At 37.0% G+C, this 26,291-nt stretch overlaps 1 protein-coding gene across 1 annotated transcript; it reads right to left on the reverse strand.

The window, feature by feature from the left end:
• Positions 1-4,959: 4,959 nt before the first annotated feature.
• LOC133788845 (outer envelope protein 39, chloroplastic) lies at positions 4,960-10,153 on the reverse strand. Its single transcript, XM_062226463.1, has 11 exons — positions 9,871-10,153; positions 9,634-9,700; positions 9,503-9,541; positions 9,167-9,311; positions 8,857-9,015; positions 8,657-8,727; positions 8,495-8,573; positions 8,291-8,406; positions 7,578-7,725; positions 6,794-6,863; positions 4,960-5,425 (listed from the first exon to the last, which is right to left on the reverse strand). Exons 1-11 carry the CDS (start codon positions 9,902-9,904, stop codon positions 5,268-5,270), a joined length of 1,086 nt encoding a protein of 361 aa, XP_062082447.1. The 5' UTR covers positions 9,905-10,153; the 3' UTR covers positions 4,960-5,267.
• Between the last annotated feature and the right edge of the window lie 16,138 nt (positions 10,154-26,291).

Consider the following 26,291-nt stretch of genomic DNA (forward strand, 5'->3'; position numbering starts at 1 on the left):
TTGTTAAATAGTCTTCCAATAAGTGATGTAAAGTTATATTTTTTTACATAAATGAATAATATTTCTTTATATGTAATGAAACACTATTTATCAAGCTATAAATATTTTATTATTTTTTTATAAACTTTTGTGTATATATATATGAGTGTGATACTATATTATATTTAATTATTTTATTTCTTAAAATGAATAAAATATTTTTAAAAATATAATATTTAAATGATGTAGAGAAAAAATAGAGAAATTGATATATGGTATAATGTAAAAGTTTGAGGTAAATTATAAAAAAAATATGTTTTGGTGATGTATTTTATAATACATTTTCTCTATAATATTTAGCTAAAACTTGCAAAAACACCTACATTTAGCTCCTTTATACATATATTTATAATAGCTATGCACAAACTCAAATTAATCTATATCTACATTTACATATCATTTATATAATGTTTTAATATTATTATTTGACTTTATAAGCATTCTCTCCCATTTAGTATATATATATATATTTATTATTTCTTTTTTCTTTTTCAATTATTTTATTTTACTTTAATTAATAAAATATGTTTAAAGATATAATATTTAAATGATGTAGATAAAATATATAGAGAATCTAATGTATGGTTTAATGTAAAACTTATAAATAAATTAATAAAATGTGTATTTTTTGGAGGTATTTAAAAAAATGGAGTAGAGTATATATTGGGAGAGTGCTCTTAGCCGATTATTTAGTAGCTGCAATTGCTAAAATGAGACTAGTCCACACATGCAAAACAAAATATACAAGAAACAACTTAAAATCCCCAAACAACAAAACTTGAAAACGTACGCTGTATTTAGAGATTTGTCTGAATAGAAAGAAAAAAAAAAGCATACCTATATATGTTATCGTTAAACCCTATATATAGTTTTTGACGCCTTAGAGCTTTATAATCAAGACATTCCTTCAATGACCGCTACTATATATCTTCACCAACAATATAAAAACTTCGAACTACATATAAAACAGTCGATTCTTTTTCATTCTACCATTGCTCCCCGTCGATTATCTGAATGGCCAGGATTTAAAATTATAGAACAAAACCGGTTCCGCTTTCGTACGTGGCGGGACTAAATCGGGTCCTTATAAATGAGATATCATATATATATCTTACCTATTGTATAAGTGGCTATCTAACAGAGTTTAGTATTTAACGGATTTTGGTATGTTTTAACAGAATTTGTTACGAATTTAACAGAATATGCTAAAAAAAAAAAATTTAGATAAGTCATCCAAACTGAACAATTGCTTCTATTCCCAAAAAATACAATAATTGGTTCTTTACACAATCAAATAATTAATGTTAAAAAAATTAAACAATACAACACTTCAGAAGTACACATCATTTCAAGAGTACACAACCCTTCAGAAGTACACATCCTTTCAAGAGTACACAACCATAAAAAATTTCCCTGATTTTGTATTCATATATATATTTGGTGATTAGCAAGAAGTACTCAAGTCATCAAAATCAAGAAGTATGGCCAAGTTGTTGATAATTACTACTGCTGATGATGAAGAGACTAGAAGAAACAATCGTGAAGAAGTGGTTAAGAAAATTATAAGAGATACAATGGTGGTTGTGAATGCATCGATTCGTAAAATACATATGAAACTTGATGAAGATGTTAGAGACGAATGGAATATGAAGGACAGAATGAATGCATACACGTAAGTATATATATATATATGTAATTATAATATTCCCTTTTGATTTTCAAAGTTTAAACATATATTAATAATAGATTGCGTTAATTATATTTTAACATATTACTCATTTCCATGTTATACAGAGTTGTTTACAACGTTTTCTGTACGAAAGACATACATGGTTTTTGGCATTATGTAATTCGTGAGTTTTATGATAAATATGAGAGCATTTTGACACAAAGGATTTCAAACTATGTAAGTTCCGTGACTTAATTCATAGGTTTTTTTTAACTAGAATAAAAATGAAATCATATAGATTCTTTATTAAAAACATGATATTATTAAGTTTGTGTGTTGGTGTAGGTGATTCCTTCATTGGAAGATATGTATGGCGAAGAGTTCATGATTGAAATTGTGATACAATGGACAGAGCTAGAACAATACAAAAGATATCTTCAGATAATATTTGCTCGTGTGGAGAAAGTTGCAGCGCATTTACATCTAGAAAATCATTCATTGATTGATATTTGTAAAACCCAATTCTGTGACAGTATATATATATATGTATATGTTCCAATTATCTTAAAAGAAAAAGAAAAATTATTTGATTTTTTATTTTTTAAGTGTTGATGTTTTTTTTTCTTTTACTTTTCAGGTCTGGGATAGGTTCCACACTGAAATCGACTTTTCGGTAACTAAGATGGTAAAACAATCCTCGCCACCATTTCTTGTTTGTATTTAATTGTTTATATATTTTTAACAAGATAATAATTAATTATATGTGTTATATATAACACAGAAGGAGGCAGGGGTGTTTAGCAATGAAAATCCATTGAAGAATGACCTGATTCAATTCTTCACTGACATGGAGAAAGTACGTCCCAATGAACGATTTCAGACGACTTATGATATTGTCAAACAGCAGTAGAATTTCGATCGTGCCCAAAATTATTGAAGATTTCGTTGGATTTTATATATGATTATGATAATTTTATAATGATGATGATTTTATAATGCTATAGCACGTGCCTTGTACGTGCACATAACAAGGCACCAAATGGAGGCATCATGATCTATATTTTGCTTCACCGAAATATAACGTGCATTGCACGTATTTTATACCTAGTATATATATAAATATATATAATTTAATGATTTAATTATTAGTTAATTCAGTATAGTGGAGGGTAATTTAGGTATTTTTAAAAGTTTGTTGACCAATTTGGAGAGGAGGGTTGTTATACTGTGTACTTTAAATAGTATTAGACCTGTTAATCAAGTATACCTTGGTTATAAACGTGCAACTAAGGTTGGTGACAAGGGTTAGGGTTAAAATTTTTAGTTAAAAAGGAATAACCATTTCATTAAAATATTTACGTTCATACATGAGATTCCAAAATAATATTTAAATGGTTAATACAGTTCAAAAGTTACGACTAGCCGACCTAAGCGGCAAAATAAGGTTTGACCCCTAGTTTCCTCTGAGAAACCCTCAGTCGTGGTGGTCGAGCAGCCGCATATGTACACGTCGCTACAGAAGCTCTCCAACTAATGACTGGTCTAACTTCTCTTTCCCCTTACTTACACCACATAGCACATGTGAGCCTAGGCTCAACAAGAAAACTTAACACAAGTGCAAGAACAGTAAATATAGATTCCAGATGCATATCTAGCATGGAGGTTCAGCATCTCCCACACCCTTTCGTTCATGAGAGTTGCGGCGCCCCAAGAACAAGGCCGCGACTCGACATGAAAACCTAGTTTTTCTCTTATTTTCTTCCAGCCAAAACTCACCAAAAACCCAACCAAACATAGCCAAATCCCAAAAACAAAGTTTCCAATCAACTTAGCACTTCATATATAAGCTTCAAAACCATCCCCAAAAACAAACTTCAAACTCCTCACAAAACCAAATTCAGATTTGAGCTTTCAAAACTTTAAAACTCAACTAAAACTAGAAAAAACATAAAGAATTGAAGCTAGAAATCGATCGATACCTCTGCTGCCAAAATAACGCTAACTCTTTCCCCAAGCAATCTCGAGCATAAGCTAGCTTCGATTCCCCTTAGATCATGAGAAATCTCTTAGAATTGAGAGAGAGACAGAGTACACGAGTGAGAGAGAGAGAGAGAGAGTTTGATGTTAAAACAGTGTTTTTTTGTTTGTGTGTGTAGTTTACTTAGAGTTCAAGTAACTCTAAGCAAATAATTATAACTTTTTTCAATAAATAGTTATATTTTATTGCGACAAAAAAAAAAGTTCGAATGTGTTTTCTTTTATAAAATAATAAATTCAATTATGTTTATGTACTAATTTACCTTTTTGACTATTCCTTTAAAGCTTCAGAGATGAAATCAACTTGTATAATGTCAACACACTTAATTTTTTTTTAGAGGAGTAGGTTTAGGTTTAGGTTTTTTGAATTGATGAGCATGAATCTTTTTTTTATTATTATTATTATTATGAAACTACAGTGGAATCACAAGCCTTTTGAATGTTTGAATTCTTGCCACTGCTGCAGGTATTCACGAACCACTTTTGAATTGCTTCCCTGCTTTTTCAAAGACAAAAGTTCAATGGCTGCTTAAAAAAATCGTTTAGTCTGGTGGTTTTCTTCAGCAGTGTATATGTTTTTTTTTGGGATTTATTTTCAATGGTGTCCCTTTACATTTACTTTGGAACAATGTTATGTTGTTTCTATTTGGATGAAGACTGAAGTGCGTTTTGTTGTTTTTTTTTTAAGTGTTATCCGGTAGGACATGCAAAATATACAATGCTTGACTGAATAGTTGCCAATGTATAACCTGTTTGGAGAATTAGTGTACAAAAATAGACAATGATTGACTGATTAGTAACCATTGCTTCTCTTGAAAATTAATTGTAAATTGTTGTTAGTATCTTACAGTTTTTGTTAAAACACAACAATTACTGTTAAATAGCCCATTATTATACATAAAGATATTTGGATATATAAATATAATATATATTAAACACCAAGTAATTTGGCAACAAATTTTCCTAATTATATATCAAAATTATTATTACAATTTTCTTTAAAAAAAATGTCCAGCAACCCAAGATAAATTTAGGTCATTATTTTGCAAAATTGTTCAATCTAGATACATGCCTTTTCATAAATTTAAATTCCTGAGTTATTGTTCTGGTCTGGTACATCTGGCCTTGCTGCTATGCTTCAATTTCCTTATCTTCCTCGTTAAAATATTTACAATAAAATAAAATAAATAATAACAATAACTAATCCCGTCACATAGTGTAAAGATACTTTTATGCAGTAAAAAACTCATGTTCTCCAGCAGTATTTGAATGGAGTTACATATCAATTAATTTAGTACGCTTGTGATTTTGCTTAGATAAAAAATCATGGGACAAAAAAAATAAAGAAAAAAGGTGGGCTAAATCAATCGATGCCATTTTACTTCTAAAATGTGGAGAACTAGAGTAGCATGCTAGTGTGTTTAGTTCCACAAACTCTGCAATTTCATAACTAGCGTGAAATGAACAATGTTGAACCATCCAATGAAGCAAGAAAACTGCATGAATTTTGCAACTGGGAAGTTCATGAAGCAAGATTACTTAGGCCAAAGTACACAGTTTTTTGCTGCAATGCATTAATAGCATAATCAACTTGAAAATGGCCATACTGCGATTTGAAACGAAGACCATATCCAAGCCCAAATCCAGATCCTGGTTTTCCTTGCCTCAAGGCTGGATTTCCTGAAATTCAAAAGTTGAAAATTGATTTTTCCGACTGAGAGACGAGAAGCAAGTGACTAATACCAAAATATTACTATAAGTTTAGTAACGAATGTCTATAAAGCCATTAGTTACAATAGCCCCACTTCAAGATAATTTTACTTTTTTTTCCATCACATTTTCACTAACAATCTTTAATTGGTATTAATATGAAGGTCAAGTCATAACACATGATATAATATGAAGCTTTGTACTTTTAAATGATCAAAAACATCAAAGTTGTCATGGAAATAGATGTAGAGGTTCTCTTATTGACCATAAAATCTATATAAGTTAAAAACTGGGCCTAATATTAGCTCAGAAAACCCAATATCAAAATTACCATGAAACCATCCTTTATAATCCTGCTGATCTCTACAGACTTTTGACCGATTAAATGTTTTTCCATTATTGAACAAAAATAAATAATTTTACTTCTAAAATTTTATGTCAAAATGAATCTTTTAATGAAAAAGGAAAAAAATATTATTCTATTTATATTCAAATAAAATAAAAATTGTTAAAATTTATGCTAAAGCTAATATCATTAAAATAAAATTACAAATTTACTTTCCCAACCTTTTAATTAAGGCTGGCGATTAGGGAAGGGATTAGGACAGACTTACAATTAGGGTTGGGGTTGCTCTGATACCAAATCGACAGATTTAGGGAAATATATTTTCTGTATGTTATTTCTAATACACAGCGGTTTATATAACATGTACAAAGACGCATATAAAGGGCAATAAATCAAACAATAAAGACACAGAATAAACCTCTTAACTACTTCCCTAAGAATATGGAACAACAATCACAATAGCTATTATACAGCTATACCAGAATAATAAAGATTATAATTTATTTTACTACATAATCCACCGACTTACCAAACACGGTACAGTGCTACTACTATGGATAAAAATTCAATCCAACTACTCTAGTCCGACCTATCTGATACTAAATACTAATGTACCAAAAGTAATGCATTAGTATTCTGATGGTCAACTTTAGAGATCTGAATAGAGTCTTCTGAATGATTATTTTCCCAATAAGTTTGGAGGAGATGGTCAAGTATTTATGGTATATAAAGCTTGCCAATGCCTAACAGGATGGTGGATATTGCTCTTGGACGTACAAAATCTTGAATGCTTGTTATCTCTTTTAATTTATGAAATTCAATGAGAGTTGGTCAATTAGGACCACTAATCTAACTATAATAATCTACACTAGAACTATCAAGTGGTTGAGCTTATCCAGAGCAAAATCAAAAGGTTATATAAAAAAGATTTCATGATACAATACAAGGGAGATTTATCAAACTGATTTTCTTTTTCGTCAAGTAAGACTCACCAGGTACATGATGACCAGATCCCAAGTCCGTTCCACAGTCCAAGAAAACAGCACCTTCCATCATCTTGGTCTAAACACAAAATAGAAATCTAGTAAGGTTAAGCAGTTAAGTGATATTCAATAGGAGATGGCAGAAAAAATCCAAAGAATCCCAATAATAATCGTCATGCTTACATACCAAATTGTAAATCAATATATTTGAAAGAAAAAAAAGAGGTAAATTTGTATAACCACTTTCTTTTCGTTCCTCATTTATATTACTTTAAGTTTCTACGCACCAAGTATATTTAAAAGTCATTTACAAGAAGAAAAGAGTCGGGCAAAATGACATTCCTATACTTTTTTATTGCATTTTTACTTGCACATAAGCAAAAAGTGTGTTGGGCAAAATTAATAATGATTCACCCTGTTTAAATGTGCCAAAGAGAAGAATTTCATAAGCTTAAGTCAAAGCGTCCTGTGCTTGCAAAAATGTTCACTGATAAATATTTGCTACTACTATTCTCTCTCTAAAAGCTACTGACAAATTTCAGGATGAGTGGTCAAACCCGTGTTTTCCTAGTCCTCATGATGGCTGGCATTTGATTACTCATGGGGACTTTCCTAGCAATACTGCTAGAGTCTCCTTCTTACTCCCAAAAATTGTAGCTTTCAACAGGAGGATTAGTATATAAAAGAGACTGACAGATTTCAGGAGACTTGCTCACTAGCAGAGTGTACACATACAATTGCAACAACCAACATTCAAATAACTTATTAAAAATATTAGGTCAAACTAACATACCAAAGGAAATGTCAATTCACTATTAGCAGCCAAACATGATCTGCCAGTACCAACTGCACCTTCACCATATCCTCGAACACTAGCAAGACCTCCTATTGCAAATGCTTGGTATGGAGCCATATCCCCCACAATGGAACCACCCATCATCCTGTCAGAGCCAAAGGTGAGACTGACTTCCCAATAGGAGCACAGGATGAGGTTAAAATGTAATGATTGAAAAGGAACAAAAAATAAAAGAAAATAGACTGTGCATTGACTTGCAAAATGGAATCTATGATGTCAAGGGACAATGGTGAAACTTGAAAGTGATGTACAGGACTGCCATAAATTATTTATTAGTTAATAGCTTCACTCACCATACTCTTGGTCTTGTATTATTATCTCTATAATACAAGTCGATGTTTTGTTTCAAAAAAAAAAAAAACAAATCTTGAACATGGCGTAAATTGTCATCAATGATTTTTTCCACATTCTTTTTCTTTATTAGATTTTTAGTTTTAACACAACTTTGGAGATTGAAAACAGTTTATCATGCAATCCTATAAAAAAAATCTCTAAAATACTCTAGGCTAGACATGATGTCAGGGTACCAGTTTATTGCAGTACTTTTAAGCCATGTTAGCTGTTTTCAGGATACAAGTTTGTTACTTTATGTTTATAATTCTCTTTATTCAGCACTGGATGTCTAACAACAAACATAAACAACTGCTCACTTTGTCAAGAGAAATGCTGGCCCAACTTTCACTCCCTTTGATGCAACAAACTTAAACCGGTTGAAGAGTAGCCACTTGGATAAAACTGGAACCCCTTGTTCTATTTGCAAACTAAACTGCATATGACACAACAAACCCAGCATGATTATTCATTATAAAAACGTGCAATCTTACATTAAAGATCACCATGTAAAGAAGTCTTACATGAAAAAAGCTGGAATCATTTGCCTTTGCAAATCGAGATTCTTGCTTTAGAACAACCATGCTATCATGGGACTTCCCACTGCGTAACATTTACATTATGATATCAAAACACCAATACAAGAAAGTTTGTTTAAAATTAGAATACAATTTGTTTCTGTTTACCTGCATGTCACTGGAAATCCATCTCCATCTCGGCTTATAGAGCGACCATCATCATTCACTGGGCGAACATTCTGCATGAAGCAAGATACATATTGATGATTTTAAACACAATGGAAATTTCATCTGATAATAAACAAATAAAAAAAGATGCTGCAGAACTTATGAATAGGAGTATACTATTATACTAAGTTTGCCCGAACCTCGAACTTTATGCTAGTCGTGCTACTCCATTTGGAACTTGCAGGCTCATTCAAATCCACCCCCACTGATAGTTTAGACAAATTCACACCTCCACTACATGAACGGGAGAAATTATCTACAGGAATACCATGGACCCCAATCTCAGGTGAAATAGAGTGCTGGAAGGTAAAAAGACTACAGATTAGTGATGCACCCACAAAATTTTACATTAGAATATAGATTTTAAGTGAAAAATTATCTCGATTATAAACTTGGTTTAAAGTTCATTTGGAATATAAACTCTAAAGCACAAAATATACCAGTAAATACCTGAATTATAAAAGACTGTTGAGCTAACCACTCGGGTCTTGGTCTTCTACAAGCTATCAATATATTAGAATCATAGAGCCCCTTATCCCATGATATATCAAGCTTCTCACTTCCACCGAATAAGTTGGGATGTTTTATACAAAGACTGGAAAATGAAAAAGCACACATTTTGTCCAATCAATTACTTACATACTAAAAATTGGATTATCCAATCATTAGTTTTATTCATTACATTGCTGAATAAACAAACTGGAAAGGTACACTTATAAATAATCAAAACAAACCCACATTTCAAATAGTATAATAGAAGAAAGCAAAGCAAAGCAAATTGCTAACCTTCCTATTATCAGAGAAAGAGGGCTGTCATTACCACTCCTATAAGAAACATAGAAAGGACTCAATACCAATAAATAATAATTAAAAAAAATTGAAAGTTATTTCAAACAAAAGAAATAAAAATAAAAAACCTGAAAGGAGGAACCATCAAAGAAGCACAAAGCTTGTGAGTGAAATCAACGTTAACATCAATCTTGGCTGTGGCAAAATCAAACACCAATAAGGCACATTACTCTCAAAACAACCGAGAGCAACAATAATGGCACAATTCTTTCTTCCATTTCAACAATATATTTTTCTATAGCAAGAAACGATTCATTTGGAGGTTTAGCCAAATGGGTTTCAAAAATATTATTAGAAAAACTAACCTTTACCAGCATGGATGCTCTTCTGAGCTCCCATCCCGTTACCACGAAAAGTGAATCATAAACCATTAAAATCTATGGAAATTAAGGCTGAGAACAAGGCAATGAAAGAATGAATGAAGAGCGCAATGTTTCAGTTTAAGAAAGAAAATAATAATAATGATAAATAAAAAAATAAAAAAGAGAGAAAGCCTTAATAAGAGTGTGTTTTGGTGTGGTGTTTTAAGTGGGTTGGGTTTTTGGAGAAGCAACAAGTTATGCTTAGCTTCCAACGTCTGTTATCCTTGTTTGTTTTATCTTTATTCGCTCCTTTTCTTTCCCATTTTCATTGGATTTGGATTCGATTCGCCCTAGCGGCACGTGGGAATGGGATATTTGGAAGCTCCTTCCTTAATTTATTTAAATTTTTTTCTTATCAAACTTTATCAAATACGAATGCGTCAAACTCGAAAAACACTAATCGATTTCATCAAATTCTATTAAGGGAAAATAAGAGTTTGCCCCGTACGTTTCTTGAATACATAAATGATTATTGTCTTTTGTTAAATAACAATTGGAATAATTAATTTTATAGAATAGATCAAAATAATATTAGAATATTTTATTGACTTAATTAGAGTTATCAAAAATCATAATTCAATTAATTATGATTATAGTCAATATTTGTATTAATTGACATATATTATCAATATGTTAGCATTTAAGGTAGTTACTCAATATTAAGTTATCTAATATTTCATAGAAAAAATTACAGAATGCACCATTGTTTGCTGAGTTTTTCGAAAAATTTAAATATATTGATAAATAAGAGCTAGAAAGAAAGGCTAAGGAATGAACATGATCACAATTTTTAGTCCACGAGTTACTAGTATTAGGCTTTAGAGAGTTTAACAATGAGGATTTTTTGCAAGTTCAACAGCGTTTATGCATACCAAAGAAAATCAGGGATCCTCACTACAGTGCACGAATGACCATATTTATAGGCAGTCATGTGACTTTGGCTGGACTAATTCGGGCCCAATAAGGATATAATTATAAATGCTCGCTAACGAAGGCATAATACAAGGGTGTAACATGATTATAAGTTGTTAATCTAGGCCCATTGGGCCAACTTAAGGATAGTAGAGCCTTACAGCTGCCCTTTGTACATTGGCACGGATTGATTCGCGTGGGCTACCAGGGGGATCCCGTGGATAGGATCTGTCAGAGTAGTGGCAGTACCGTTTCCTAGGAACATTGTACGTTTCATGCGTACCCCATTCTGCAGGTTAGTTAGGGAGGCCAGCTGCAGGATTTCTCAGGGACACGTCAGCTGTAGGAAGGACTGGACTTGTTCTACCCGAATACCTAATCCGTGTTCATTTACTGACACCCAGATTCATTTACCAAGCTCGAGTTCATTTACCAAGGCGGACATCGCAATACGATAATAGATCGAACATTATGATGGCGGGCCAGAGCATTGGCGATGGATCTGGAGACTTTGCCTGGATCCCACCCGATGGGATCCGTCTCCTGGAATGGATTGTTCGCCACCATAATCTAAATCTCAGAGGATAGAGATTGGGTGTGCCCGGGAAGGCGGTTCGATCTTGCATCTCAATTCCGGCCCCTTTACTATGCTCGTGCTACTCTCTAGTTATTGGGCTCGACATGGTCCGGGCCAATAGGGTTTAGTTGCTCATTATTCGCTGGGCCGTGGTTGGGCTCGGGCCTCTCCCGAGAGCCCATGTAACCTGTTTGGCCATGCCACGTGTGCAAGGTGGAAAATATGGATAACATTTACTCCCCAAGTCTTCATCCATGTTCGTGCATTGGAGACTTGCCCTTTTCATCTCGGATCAAACACTTGTATCCCGGTTCACTTACCTAAGTCCAGGTTCATTGACTTGGGGTCCAACTGGATAATCCTTGTCCTTTCAAATTCCCACTGTCCTAGGCACGTGTCTCCAGGTAGGTGGTACGTCTGTGCCACTTGCACCCAAATAATCTAGGGAAAATCCTTTAATGTCCTAGGTGACTAATGGGTGTTAGTGCATTTCCCGAAACGTCCCGTCTATACGAAAAGGTTCTTCGAGCACTCGAGTAGGATGTTTAATGCTTCTGCATTATCTGGAGTCGTCAGATGGGGATTGTCTTGGGATTTTCGATGTGGACCATTAGATGAATGAGGTGTGGATTGTGGATTGACGAATCCACAATTTAGCACTTGATTGGGCTAGTTAATGCCTCTGCGCTGTCCGGAACCGTCAGATGAGGATTGCTTTGGGATTCTCATTGTTGACCGTTGGATTGAATATGAGCTTTTCTTCCTATAAATACCTCAGTAGGCTCCCATCCACACTTTTACTGATCCCAAATTTTCAAACTAAAGAGCAGAGAGCTAAAACCCTGAATGTCTAAAGTTTCCAATGAACTTTTCCGACGGTAAGTGAATTTTCGTGTCCATCTGTTTCCGACGAATCCCTCTCTCATTTATCAAGAAGACAACTTTGTCCCGCCTGACCTGTCTAAGAGCGTCGAAGAACTGTTGTATCGCCTCCACAAGTTCAAGGATGAATTTCTGCTGGCGTCGTCACCTGTACCTCAACAAATTCCAGATCCACGTCTACTCAGTAAATTTTCTGGTCATTTATTTATTTCTTTTCGTTATTTTTGTTACCACATTGTCTCCGCGGCCATGTAGCCGTTAGGCCCACGACCACCGTGTACGGTGGTTCTAGGTAGTGGTAGTGGTAGAGATGAACAATAGGGAACTTTCTAGGTGACACTCCATACCATAGATAAATTGATTGATGGACCGGGCTGGATTGCTCTCAATCATTGAACCCGGATGTCTCAAAATCGTTTGGGTGAATTAGTTTCCTTTAGGTAGAAATTAATTGATTAACTTATCTCGAACCCGAGGTTTAGGTTCCAACGACCTGGACTGTTTACAAGACTAAATTTAATCAATTTAAACCTAAGATTCAAGTTCCAACAGTCTTGGATCGTTATAGGGAAACAATAAATAGGGATTAGGCTATCCTTGACCATCTTAGGTCTGGACCAATCTTTTGGGAGTTGGGTTTTGAACCCCCAGGTCAATACGAATCCGGAATAGGACTGGGCTTTGAGCCTTGTGTCCTTTTTGGGGAGTTGGGTTTTGGACCCCCAGTCTATAGAAATCTAGATTAGGACTAGGCTTTGAACCTTTGATCCTCCTTTGTTTTTAATCCTGGACTGTATAGATGGTCCTACCCCCAAGTGACCAAAAATTGTAGTCTTAAGTCACTTGTTCGTGTAAAAATTAAAGACGGGCATGGACTTTTTCTTTTCTTAAAACATTTCTTATGGTGCTTTGTTTGCACCATTTTCATTAAATAAGAAATGGCCCTGGAGCGTACATTACTTGAAGTAAAAATGTTAGAAAAAAATAGGGTTTAATCCTCCCGACTACTGATAGTACCGACAGAGGTGTTGTGCGTTCTAGGCCCTTGGGACCTCTGTTCCTTCTAGTCGCTTTAAGCGATATGTTCCCGTACATAATTTGTTTAGGATCTCATAGGATCATTCCTAGTTGGGTCCTAGAACCCCCACTCCTGAATCTTGAGATGCAGGGAAGACTATTCTCAAGACTAGATTACCGGTTTCGAACCTTTGGCTTTTAACTTTCGAGTTAAAATGCCTTGCGATCTTTCCGTGATACATCTTCAGCTGCACTTATGATTCTTCCCGGATCTTTGCAACGAGATCCAGGGATTTCTGGGAATAAGGCGTGATTCCGGATGGGATCGTACGTATCTTGTCTGTGAGACAGGACTGCGGTTTCTACTGGGATGACTGTTTCACATCCGTACACCATCGAATAGGGAGTATGTCAAGTCGATTTTCTTTCCGTGGTCTGATAGGCCCATAGGACGCGAGGAAACTCTTCAGGCCACTTGCTCTTGCAAGCTTGTAGCTTTTTCTTTAGTGTGCCCTTCAAAATCTTGTTCACGACCTTTGTTTGCCCATTTGCTTGAGGCCTTTCGACTGCAGAGAAGCTTTTGATGATTCTATGTCTTTCACAGAAGTCGGTGAAGTGTATGCTATCAAATTGCTTCCCGTTGCCGGACACAATTTTGTGAGGGAGGCCGTATTGGCATACAATATTGTTGATGAAAAAGTCTAGGGCCTTTTTGGAGGTAATGGCGTTCATTGGTTCCGCTTCGACCCACTTAGTGTAATAGTTGACGGCTACAATGGCATATTTTACTCTGCCCTTCTCGGTCGGGAGGGATCCTACCAAATCAATTCCCCAAACTGCGAAAGGCCAAGGATTGGTCATCAGGGTAATCACCGTGGGAGGAGCATGCAGGATCTTTGAGTACCTTTGGCACTGTTCGCACTTGCAGACGTAATCTACACAGTCCTTCTTCATGGTTGGCCAGAAATATCCTTGCCTTAGGATCTTCTTGGACAAGCTGAATCCGACTGTGTGATCTCCGCAAAAGCCTTCGTGCACATCGTGCATGATTGTGCTAATTTCAATCCCCGTATACACATCAAAGATAGGGCATGGACAACTCCCTGTGATAGAGCTTGCCGTCCATCATGATGTATCTAGGAGCCTGGTACTGAAGCTTCCTGGCGGCGGCCCTATTCGTGGGAAATCACCCAGTGGTTAAATAATGGATGAGAGGCCCCATCCAGGGCGTTGATGATTATGGGGACTTGAATACTGGGTGTGGGTAGATGATCGATTGGGACTACTCTGGAGAGTTCTGCTTTAATAGTCGTGGCCAATTTTTTAAGGGTGTCTACAAACGCGTTCTATTCCTTGGGGATATGGCAGATAAAGTATCTTTTGAAAGATTGAAGTAACTCATGGGTTCACGTCATGTAGGCGGCCTTCTTCTCCCCCTTTGTTTGGTACTCCCTCGAAATTTGTCTTACCACCAATTGGGAGTTGATGTGGACTTTGATGTTCTTGGCCCCTACTTCTCGAGCTAAGCGTAATCCGGTCAGCATGCCCTCATGCTCAGCCTCATTGTTTGACACTTCAAACTGGAAGCGTAGGGCTCTTTGCAACTGGTGACCTTGAGGGGATATTAAAATGATCTCGGCCCTGACCCCATTCTCATTGGAGGCTCTGTCAACAAAGATCTTTCAAACAAGCACTACGGGGTCAGTTGGCTCTTCGTCCTCAGTTATCCCGGTGCATTCTGCGATGAAGTCGGCCAGGGCATGTCCCTTGATGGAGACTCTAGGGACGTAGGTGATATCGAACTGGCTTAGCTCCACGGCCCACTTCAAAAGTCTTCCCGATGACTCGGGTTTTTGTAACACTTGTCATAGGGGATGGTTTGTTAGTACCTTGATGGCATGGGCCTGAAAGTAAGGTCTTAACTTCCTGGAAGCGGTTAATAAGCAAAATGTCAACTTCTTGATCAGTGGATATTTGGACTCCGTGCCCAGCAACCTTTAACTTACATAATAGACTGGGAGTTGGACCTTTACCTCTTCTCGCACTAAGGCGATGCTGATGGCAAGTTCTGACACTGCCAAATATAGGTACAGTGGTTCCCCATCCATCGGTTTCGACAAGATTGGCGCTTGGGCCAGATGTTCCTTCAATTTTTGGAAAGCCTCTTCACACTTGGCCGTCCACTCAAACCTCTGGTTTCCACGAAGTACGTTGAAGAATGGGATGCACTTGTCCGTGGACTTCAACACAAAGTGGCTCAAAGATGTTATTCTTCCCGTCAGGCTTTGAACATCTTTGTGTTTCTGCAGCTATGGCATGTTGATCAGTGCTCTGATCTTATCCGGATTGGCTTATATCCCTCTTGAGCTTACTATGAAGCCCAAAAACTTTTTGGATGCCACGCCAAAAGTTCACTTCTTGGGATTTAACTTCATCCTGTACTTTCAAATAATGGTGACTGCTTCCGCCAAGTCGTCCGCGTGTTGGGTTGATGTCTTGGACTTGACCAACATGTCGTCTATGTAGACTTCCATGTTCTTCCTGAGTAGGTTCTGGAACATTTTGTTGACCAGTCTTTGATAGGTGGCTCTGACATTCTTGAGCCCGAAGGGCATGACAGTGTAGCAATATATACCCTTGTGTTAGGAACAGTTCCTAGTGCACAACGGAAATTGCGGTAAATGTAGTATTGTATACAACAAATTTTTTTCATATAAACAACTTTATATGAGTATCCTTTAATATGCAATATGTTAATCAATATATAATATGTATATGAAAAAAATATAATATTAATTTATTTACCTCTTGTAGCCTATCAAGAATCATTGAATCTTTTTGTATATATTTTGATCTTCATATTCTCGCTAAAGTACTCGCACCTAGATCTTCTAAGACATTCTTTACACCTCAAGATGTGGGTGGACACATAGAGAAGAAGAATAATTTTTGTGAATCAAAAGTATTCTCAACACATGAGATTCTTGATTATAGGCTAGAGAGAAAGGTTTTTCTTTTGTGAAAAAGATGATAGTTTTTCTTCTCTGTAAAAACTTGTTGTTTCTATTTTCTATCATATAGAATATATAGAGATTATTATCTTCATAATAATAAATAAATAAATAAAATCATCTTTAATGATAATAATAATGACAAAAGACAAATTCTTACATTCCATTTTAAAACCCCTTTTAAAATGTTTTATTAATTAATTAAAACTAAAATAAAAAACCAATAACTGATCACATCTGTAGTGCTACACACATAGAGCAGTCTAAGCTCTATGCGTGTAGCACTATCCCTGAAAATGAGATTTGATTTTTCATGTGTTTTTATTTTAATTAATTAATAATTAGAAATTCAAATAATGTATCATCTTTTTAAGGAAAAGATAACAACTCAAATTTCAAAATTCAAAATTTGAATTTTCATTATCATCTTATTTTAATTAAATAAATATAACAATCAAAACCAATTTTGACTATTCATATTTATCTATTCACACGTAAATAAAATAATTGATTAAAATCAATTTCTTCTATTTCTACACAATTTTGAAAATTGCACAAATACAATAATAAATTGTGCAATTTCAATTATCACATAATTGTACATTTATCCCGAAGAATAAATATTTTCTCAAATAGCCCATTCACAGTTTGACCCTTGTATCAACTCTTACCTTGATTAGTGTTGATAAAACCGCCCTAGGGACCTATGGACCAATAATTCCAAGCTCCGATAAATAAAACATTATTAATCAAAAATCTTTGATTCAATAATCATATTTATTAATGTAATGCCCCGAATTCTCCGTTGTGTTTAACGGCGTGAATAGTAGGCCGGGAGGGCCATACTTGCTTAATTATGTTATTAATTGATAAAATGCATGTATATGTTGATTATATTATGATATGATGTGAAATGCATGCATGTGAGTCCATATTTCTAATTACAGGGGTGTGATGGTAATTTGGCCCGTTGAGGGTAAATTGATTATTCGTACGCATGTTGGTGATATATCTTGAGACCACATTATGATGTGGGTTTGTTCGAGCCATTTGGCATGAGACGGTCAAGGAATGTTAATTATCGGTTTGGTCATAACAGGCTTAAGCTCGGGGCTCGGGGTGAGTCTCGGGGTGTTTTAATGATTAGAGTGTTACCGAGCATTAAAGGGTAACGGGGTGTGAAATATTGGTGTTTGAGTATATTGAGATTAGCGGGAATTGGGAAGCGTTAATTATGATTAACGGTGTAGGTGTAAAATGCCAAAATTACCCTTGAAGTGGCTTTAGAAGCTTTAAAAGACCTAGGGGTATTTTAGTCTTTTGGCTTGGATATATATGATGTTTGGAGGCTGTAGAATAAACAGAGTAAAACAGAGACAATTCTTCTTCTCCTTCCCGTACCTTCTCCTTCCTTCATTTTCCTTGTGAGTTTTTGTGGTCTTGTTGAGGATTTGAGCTTGGGAGCTAGGCCTTGGTACTTTGGGAGAGTGTTCCACTGTGGAAGAGCACCATAACCTGAACTTGAGGTGAGGTTTTAGCCACTAGTTTCCATGTATGCTCTGTTTTCGTTTTAAGATTTCAGCTCTAGATTTTGGTGTGGAAAGTTGGAATCAAGGGGAGTTTTTGTGATGTTTAGGTTGGGTTATGATGGGGGAGAGTTATGGGTGATGTTTGGAGGTTTAAATGGATGCTTGGAAGAGGTTTTGAGTTGGTTTGAAGGGGTGGTTCTAAGGAAAAACGCAGGAGGATGTTTGCTGGTGTGTGCTGATTTCTGGGCTGTTAGGCATAATGAGCCGCGGCCTGGCATAGGTGAGCCGCGGCCCAAGGTGCCTGTCAGGAGGGTGGCCACCTCTGTTTGGAGGCCCGCCGCAGTGCAGCTGGGGAGGGTCGCGGCCCAACAGGGCAATTTTGGCCAGAATAGTGTTTTTAGCATGGGGATTCAAACCTAAGGCCTCGAGGTTGAACCTACTACCCGGTTGAGTAGTGTTTGATGTCCCGGAGGTTAGGTTTTGGTTTGGAAACCTTTTATTTTTCATTTTATTGATGGAATCCCATAATTGGTTATGACCAGGTAACCGCTAAAGGACCAAAAGGTTGATCATTCTCAGGGTTGTTCTTTTATTCATTCTAGCTCGAACCAGAGGTAAGAAAACTGCACCCCAAGTGTGACATGCATGTATACTCGTGAGGCATGTTGGCTGTGTAATATGGACATGGATTGAATATAGAATGTTGGGCATATGTTGCTCACTTGTGCATGGTACTGACTTATTAGTCAGGTTTGGCAAAGGTGTTAGTATCAACTGTGAAGTTGTGACTCACTAGTCAGGTTCGGCAGTGGTACTGGGCACTGGTCACGTTGCACTGACTCATCAGTCAGAATTGGCAAACGTGTTAGTATCAGCTGCGAAGCTGTGACTTATTAGTCAGGTTCGGCAGTGATACTGGACACTGGTCACATAGCGCTGACTCATTAGTTAGAACGACCTTAGTGTGGATCACGCAAGCCAACAGAGATTAGATCTAATCGACTATTAGCATTGAATGACTCAAAGAACATTAATGCAAGACCGACCCCGAGGGTCGATGATTGAGATAAGCACTTGGAGGCTAGTGGCTTACCTAGCAGCCACTCTCCCGCTTGAATCATGTGATGTTCACTCATTTGTTTAGAAGCTTTATGCTCAGTGTGATTATAATGATTATCATTTGATAATGTTTATATAAAGTGTTATGTTTTCTTGCTGGGCTTTGGCTCATGGGTGCTATGTGGTGCAGGTAAAGGGAAAGAAAAGCTCACCTAGCCTTGAGTGGAGAGCTGATGTGGTGATGTGTACATATGCGGCCGCTTGACCACCACGGCCAGGAAGTTCTCAGAGGAACTAGGGGGTTTACCCTATTTTTGCCGCTTAGGTCGGCGAGATTGTAAATTTAAAACAGTAATGACCATTTTGTACTGAGAACCACTTGTAAATGTTTTGTTTAGCTCTGCAGAGCAGTTTGTAATGAAAATCTCCATTTCCTTTTTATTGGTTTTATGCCTTAACCTGTTAATTACACTCAGAGCACGTTTTTTACCAAAGGACTCAGGTAGTGAGTCAAATTTCCGGTCCACCGTTCACCGTAACTGTTCTGGGGTAGCCAGGGCGTTACAATTAATCTCATGATTATTCCTCTATAAATATGAGACTAAACTCTTGAAAATTAAAGACATATATTTACTGAGTACTTTATTGTAACCATAAAGTGTTCATTGATATAATCATTACATAAAAATTAATCCTCTATTGGTAATTCATAATTAAGTGGGAATAAAATTACTGTTTTACCCTTTTAATTATATCTTGATTCCTAGTGTACCATCGACTTTACTAGTGAATGTTAATTCATAATTTGATTATGAATTTGTCGTCAATAACATTTTCAGTTCTGAAAGCCAACCCAATAGGGAATCATCATTCAATCTATAAGATGGTGTAGATTTCATATCTGTTAAACTATGTCCCTAGCCATATACATCATTGAGTCCCCAAAACAATAGTTCTTAGCCTGATCATTTTGATAAACCGTAACGCATGAATCAAAGGATCAAATGACATATATAGGAGTTCAGAGTAACTTCAAGATTAAGATCAGTTTGTATATGATCATCAGTTGATGTGTTTTATAATACTACAAAACAGTGTTTAAACAAGTATTATTAAATCACATCTGGTCCAGTCCTACATACTCTCAGCATGCAAAGTACCTCCACTAAAGTGTCTTACTACACTAGTAAATTAGATCTAGGTCACATGTATTCATAATACTAGTGGACCGTACTAGCAGTAATTAATCAAAAGATTCCATAACTTTATTTTCCTGCGAACTATTTAAGTTCATTATCTCAATCTCGACCCTCTCATACCAATATGAGACTGAGACCACATAGATGAACTTGGAAATTTTCTAATATTTACCTAATATTATTAACAATAATATAGTACATAAGCTACATATATACAATAATTCAATTCATTCATTTATTTCATTAAAACCATTGTCAACTACAATTGCTTTAAGGGCACAATTCCCAACACCTTGTCCGTCTGAAAGCTGGTGTGTTCTTGGTCTGCTACATGCATCAAAATCTGGTTGTAGCCGGAGTAGGAATCCATGAAGCTTAGCAACTCGTACCTAGATGTAGCATCCACCATCTGGTCTATTCGGGGCAGAGGGAAGCAGTCCTTTGGGCATGCCTTGTTAAGGTCCGTGAAGTTAATGCAAGTCCTTCACGTCCTGCTCGGTTTTGGCACTAACACCAGATTCGCCAGCCAGATGGGATACAAGGCCTCCCAGATGAAATTGATTGAAGATAACTTCTCGATTTCTAGCTTGAGGGCCTCTGCCCTTTCCGCGCCCAGTGGCCTTCACTTTTGCCGGACGAGAGTTGCATTCTCGTCGATGTTCAGGGCATGACATATGATGTTGCAGTCAATCCCGGTCATATTTGAGTGGGACCAGGCCAGGACGTCCTAGTTTTCTTTAACCCGGGAAATTACGACAGCCCTGACCTTTGGATTCAAATTTCTTCCTACCATGATTTCTTTGGTCAGGTCGGTGTCACTGATGCACACCTCATCCATGGGCTCTAATGCCTTGTTCACCTCTATTCGGGGATCCAATTCGTCGTCTTCCTAGACCACCCCCTGTGCTGGCTGTGGTGGTGGGATTGGATCAGTGTTTTCCTCTTCGAGAGGCTCTTAACGGACCATGAAGGTTGGTCGGGCTGAGACATGATAACACTTTCAGGCGCTCTTTTGATATCCCCGTACTGTCCCCACTCCATCATTATCACACGGGAACTTCATGCATAGATGGCAGATTGAGGTAATGGCACCTAATTCGACTAGAGCGAGGCATCCAATAAACACGTATGCAGTGGGACAATCCACCACTACAAAGGTGTAGTATTTGAACAAGCTCTGAACCTCGTTCCCCAACGTAACAGGGAGTTAAATCTTACCCATTGGGAGCAATGAATCCCCATTGAAGCCGTAGATCTACGTTGGACACGAGGCTAGGTCCGCCTGTGTTAAGCCAATTGTCTTGAAGGCCGGCCTTAATAGGACATTGACTGTAATACCCTGGTTACTCCAAGACCGTTACTGTGAACTTTGAACCGTGCTGAACTCTCTAATCGAGTTCTTTGGTTATAAACGTGCATCTAGGTGTTATTAATAGGTTAAGGTGGAAAACCAATCAAAAGGAAAGGATATATTTTATTTAAAACATAAAACTGTTCATGGGCCCATAAAAGTGTTTACAAGTTATTTACAATTCAAAACGGTCATTACAGTGTAAAATTACAACCCGCCGACCTAAGCGGCAAAAATAGGGTTAACCCCCTAGTTCCTCCGAGAAACTCCTAGGCCGTGGTGGTCAAGCGGCCGCATATGTACACATCACCACCTAAGCTCTCCACTCAAGGCTGGGTGAGCTTTTCTTTCCCTTTACCTGCACCACATAGCACCCATGAGCCAAAGCCCAGCAAGAAAACTCATTACTACATGTATATAATATCAAATGATGATCATGATAATCATACAGAGCTTATTTGTAACGCCCTAAAATCCAGGGACCGTTACGGTGTGCCTTCTAAATAGTGCTAAACTCGCTAATCGAGTCATTTGGCCAAAATCGTGTAACTAAGTATGATTAGCGGTTTAGAGATTAATTTTTTTGGATAAGATATAACGTTTTATTAGAACGTTTAATATATATATTGGGATCCCAAAATTATAATTTCAGAGTCTGCTATAAGAAAATATTTACAACAGGCCGATCTAAGCGGCAAAACAGGGTTTAACCCTAGTTCCTCTTCAAACCTCGGCCATGGTGGACGAGCAACTGCATATGTACACATCATCACCTAAGCTCTCCAACTCAAGGATGGTCCAGCTTTCTTTTGCCTTTACCTGCACCACATAGCACCCGTGAGCCAAAGCCCAGCAAGAAAACTTAATATGCTCATGAATAGTTATAACATGTCATCAGATCATAAGGCACGCGCCTAGCAGATATAGCCCTATTCAGCAGGCAAATGAGTTCACGAAATGTTGAGTATAACACATCAACCAATGATCATAATAATCATCCAGGGATTTTAGCCCCAATATAGAAGAGTGACAGTGGTACAGTCACTAAGATGGGTTCCGCTCCCAATAGCCTTGTGACAATAGGGTCACCAGGGCTTATAGATAAGTGATCCTTTCACTAGCTTAAGCAAGATAGGTATCTGGTGAAATAGTCACCAGCATAAACCTATCAAATAGATAAGTGATCCTTTCACTAGCTTAGATAGGATAGGTGCATGATGATTAGTCACCAACAGAACCTTCCTTATGACCATAGAGTCATAACCCTGGAACATCGTTCCCTAGCCATGTGACAAGCAGTCACCTAGGCCTTAGGCCCTGGCTCTCGGTAACTAGTCTTAGACTAGGCAAGCGCTTATAAGATTCATCGACCTTAGGGTCGGTCTAGAATTAATGCCTTAGAGCCATTCAACGCTGATATCGATTAGATCTAATCTTCATTCGGCCCTGCATTCAGGACGCTATTGCCGTTTCTGACTCTTAGGTTAGTATCCCTGACTAGTCAGTGCCATAAACAAGTAAGCAATGCCACCAAACATATATCACATATCCAATATCCAAATACAAGGCATTCAGCATGCTTACTTAACAAATACTAGTACAATTAGGACCATGCATAAACACAGAGGCTCAAGCTCTGAACATTCTCATATTCAATAACCATAGCATGCCCTAATCACATGTTTCTCGTGCATCTCATGCATCATATTCAACCACTTGACATGCCTCAACAATAATCATGCATGCCACATTTAATAATCCAACATTCATCCAGAATAACCATGCATGTCACATATACACAGGGTGCAGTTTTCTTACCTCAGATTCGAGCTAGAATCAATATAAGAACGACCCTTGAGAACAATCAACCTTTAAGCCCTTAGCGGTCACCTAGTCATAACCAAATATGGGACACCATCAATAAAAATGATCAACATAGGTTCCCAAACTAATATCTAGCCTCCGGGACATCAATCCAAACTGATCCAAGTAGTAAGAACCATCCCGAGGCCTAAAACTATGTTACCGGGGTCAAAACACACAAACGGGCTCAAACCTGCACAAGAGCCACGACCCCCAGCAAAACCTGAAGCAAGCGCCGCGACGTCCAACACCAAGGGCTGCAGCGCCTAGCAAGAGCAAAACCACTCCACCTGCTTCTTCGAGCTAGGGCCGCGGCGCCCAAGAACAGGGTTGCAGCCCCCAACCCTGGGCCATCCCCAAACACGATTTTCACCTTCCCAAATCCTCCAAAAACATGCCTAAACATTCCCAAATCATCAAATCAAAGTTCCCAAGCTTCCCAATGATCCAAAACCATCAAAACCCAAGGCTCAATCGAACCACAAATATTATAAAACACATCAACTGATGATCATATACAAATATTAAATGTCAAGCATTATTATTTCTTGCCTAATGTAACAACTCTCCTAAACATTAACTAGTAAATAATAACTCTAGAAAATTCTAAAGGCAATGCTAAGAACAATTGCTTGAATGGTGACTCTTTCACTTATTCTAGTTAGTCAAACTTCTTGATCTGACTTACTATTCTAGGGATAATACCCCTCCTCTATACGTAACCTTTATTGGATAGTGACATTTAATAGGAATCGAGGTTGGTCATGGGTGGCTGGGTGATTGGAAATTTGTGGGGGGTTGCAATTCATGAGAGGTCTGATGGAGGGGGGTCACGATTCTTCATAGGCTCAGACTACGGGACTCGTTGTTAGGTTTTGTTGATCCAAGGACAGTGAGGCTTGAGCAACGAATAATAGCGCGACGGTAGGGTCACCTACACAGTGAAAGTTGCCAACACAATGGATTGAGGAAGATGGTGGCTGCAAGAGTTGGTAAGTGAGGAGAAAACATTAGTGTTAATTAAGGGTATTTAGATCATTTTGACTAGGTATAGGGTTATTTATGTAAGAAACAATAAAAGAGGGTTAGGATTAATATTAATGGGATTGTAAGGGTAATTACAAGAAAAATGACTTTTAATAAGACCGAAAAAGTATTATGAAATATATACTGTTATCCCCATTTCCTGTCGTGGGCCCAGGACGAAGGTCCAGGCCCATGGTCTGGGCGTTCGGATGTGGGCCCAGCCCAAGTCCGCTTGGTACAGGAGCAACCAAAGGCCGCGGCCCTAGTGTGATTTTTTGGACCCGGATGGTGTCCGGGATGGTGATCCAGGACAGTCGTCCGGGAGACTTACAGAGTTCGAATTATAGTTGAAGCTGAAGCATACGTAAACGACCCCGGAGCCTGGTAAACGGTCCGGGCCTGTGGTAAACGAAGAGGGACAAAGGTAAACGAACCCAGATCAGGTCCTCCCGGTTTGGCAGGGAAAAGCATCCATGACCCTGAAGCCGCCCCACGACGCGTGGGGGTTGTCCCCACTTTTCACCTGCGGAAAAGGCCACCTCGGGATTGCACGGCGCTGTTTCAGACCTGCATTGCCAAGTACTCTGACTGTTTTTGTCCCCTGAATCTGCCTCGTAACTCGGAGTGCCCAGACCAAAAGCACCGTTTTGTCAGGCGAAATATAGTTCTTGGGCCACCCCATTGGGCCTTAATTAGTCTTGAACTTATGTATGTTTTATCTTTTATATTGGGCTTCCACCAGAGAAGCCAAGAGCATTCACACCTTTGATGGGCCCGGGTCATACCCGGCCCAGACCTAGTGTTCCTATGAGCCTATAAATACAGGCGATAGAACACTGGAAAAAGGATCTCTCTTCGACTTATATACTGTTACTCTGTCAAACAATAGAGAGAAAATCCATTGTAAAAGACTTTCCAAGCTCTAATACAACTAACTCGTGGATTAAGGCTTATTAACGCCCCAACCACGTAAAAATCATGTGTTAATCTTCTACTTTCCATATCATTATTCTTAGCTAATATTCATTAGTGTGGTTTTCGAAAATCTCGGTAAACATATACCATAACATTTTTCGACGTGTTAAGGAAAGCGGTATTATCGTAGCTCGGAGAACTTTACATAATACTTTTCCAATGTTATAAAGAAATATTATTGTATAGTCTACGATAACACTTTTGTTGTGTTATTTTAATAATGACATGTATTTCCTTTTGTTATTTATAATAGTATAAATAATACTTTTTGCCACTTATAAAATAGTATTATAGTAAATTTTATTATAACACATTTTGTGTACTATACAAAATATTTTGATTAACACAAATTTATACAATATGATAACATTATTAGAAATTTTATAAAAGTGTTGGCTAATGTGATGCATAAAAAATTATATAATACTGGAAAAAATGATACTTAAAGCAAAACAAGATAATATAAATAATTTTTTTATAAATTATTTGAATTAAACTAAAATATTTAGCCTTGTTTAGGCTTCCAAATTGTATTACAAAATAAATTATATATGAATTTGTAAAAAGAAGTGTACAAAGTTATTGAAATAAGTTATTTGATTCTAAAGACCTCAATCAAGTCATTTAGAATAAAATTACTACAATTAGTCTTGTTTTGACTTCTAGAGCAATTAAATGTTATACATGACTAGCAATCAAGCCATTTGAAGAAGAAAATATATATTTTTTTTATCATGATAACCACTTGATGGTGATAAATAATATACAAGGCAACAACTCCAGTGTATAATATTTTAATGTTTGCGGTGCACAATAAAGGAACCCAAATGGCACAGAGACACATACTTATTTCATATGTTTCCACATCTGCTTGTTCCCTATAGAACCAAAACATATTTAGTCTAAAGTCATTACCAAACACAACATGATACAACTAATTATAATTAGTGATTAGAGAAAGAA

Source organism: Humulus lupulus, chromosome 7 (genome assembly GCF_963169125.1).
Source record: "Humulus lupulus chromosome 7, drHumLupu1.1, whole genome shotgun sequence".
NCBI lineage: Eukaryota > Viridiplantae > Streptophyta > Magnoliopsida > Rosales > Cannabaceae > Humulus > Humulus lupulus.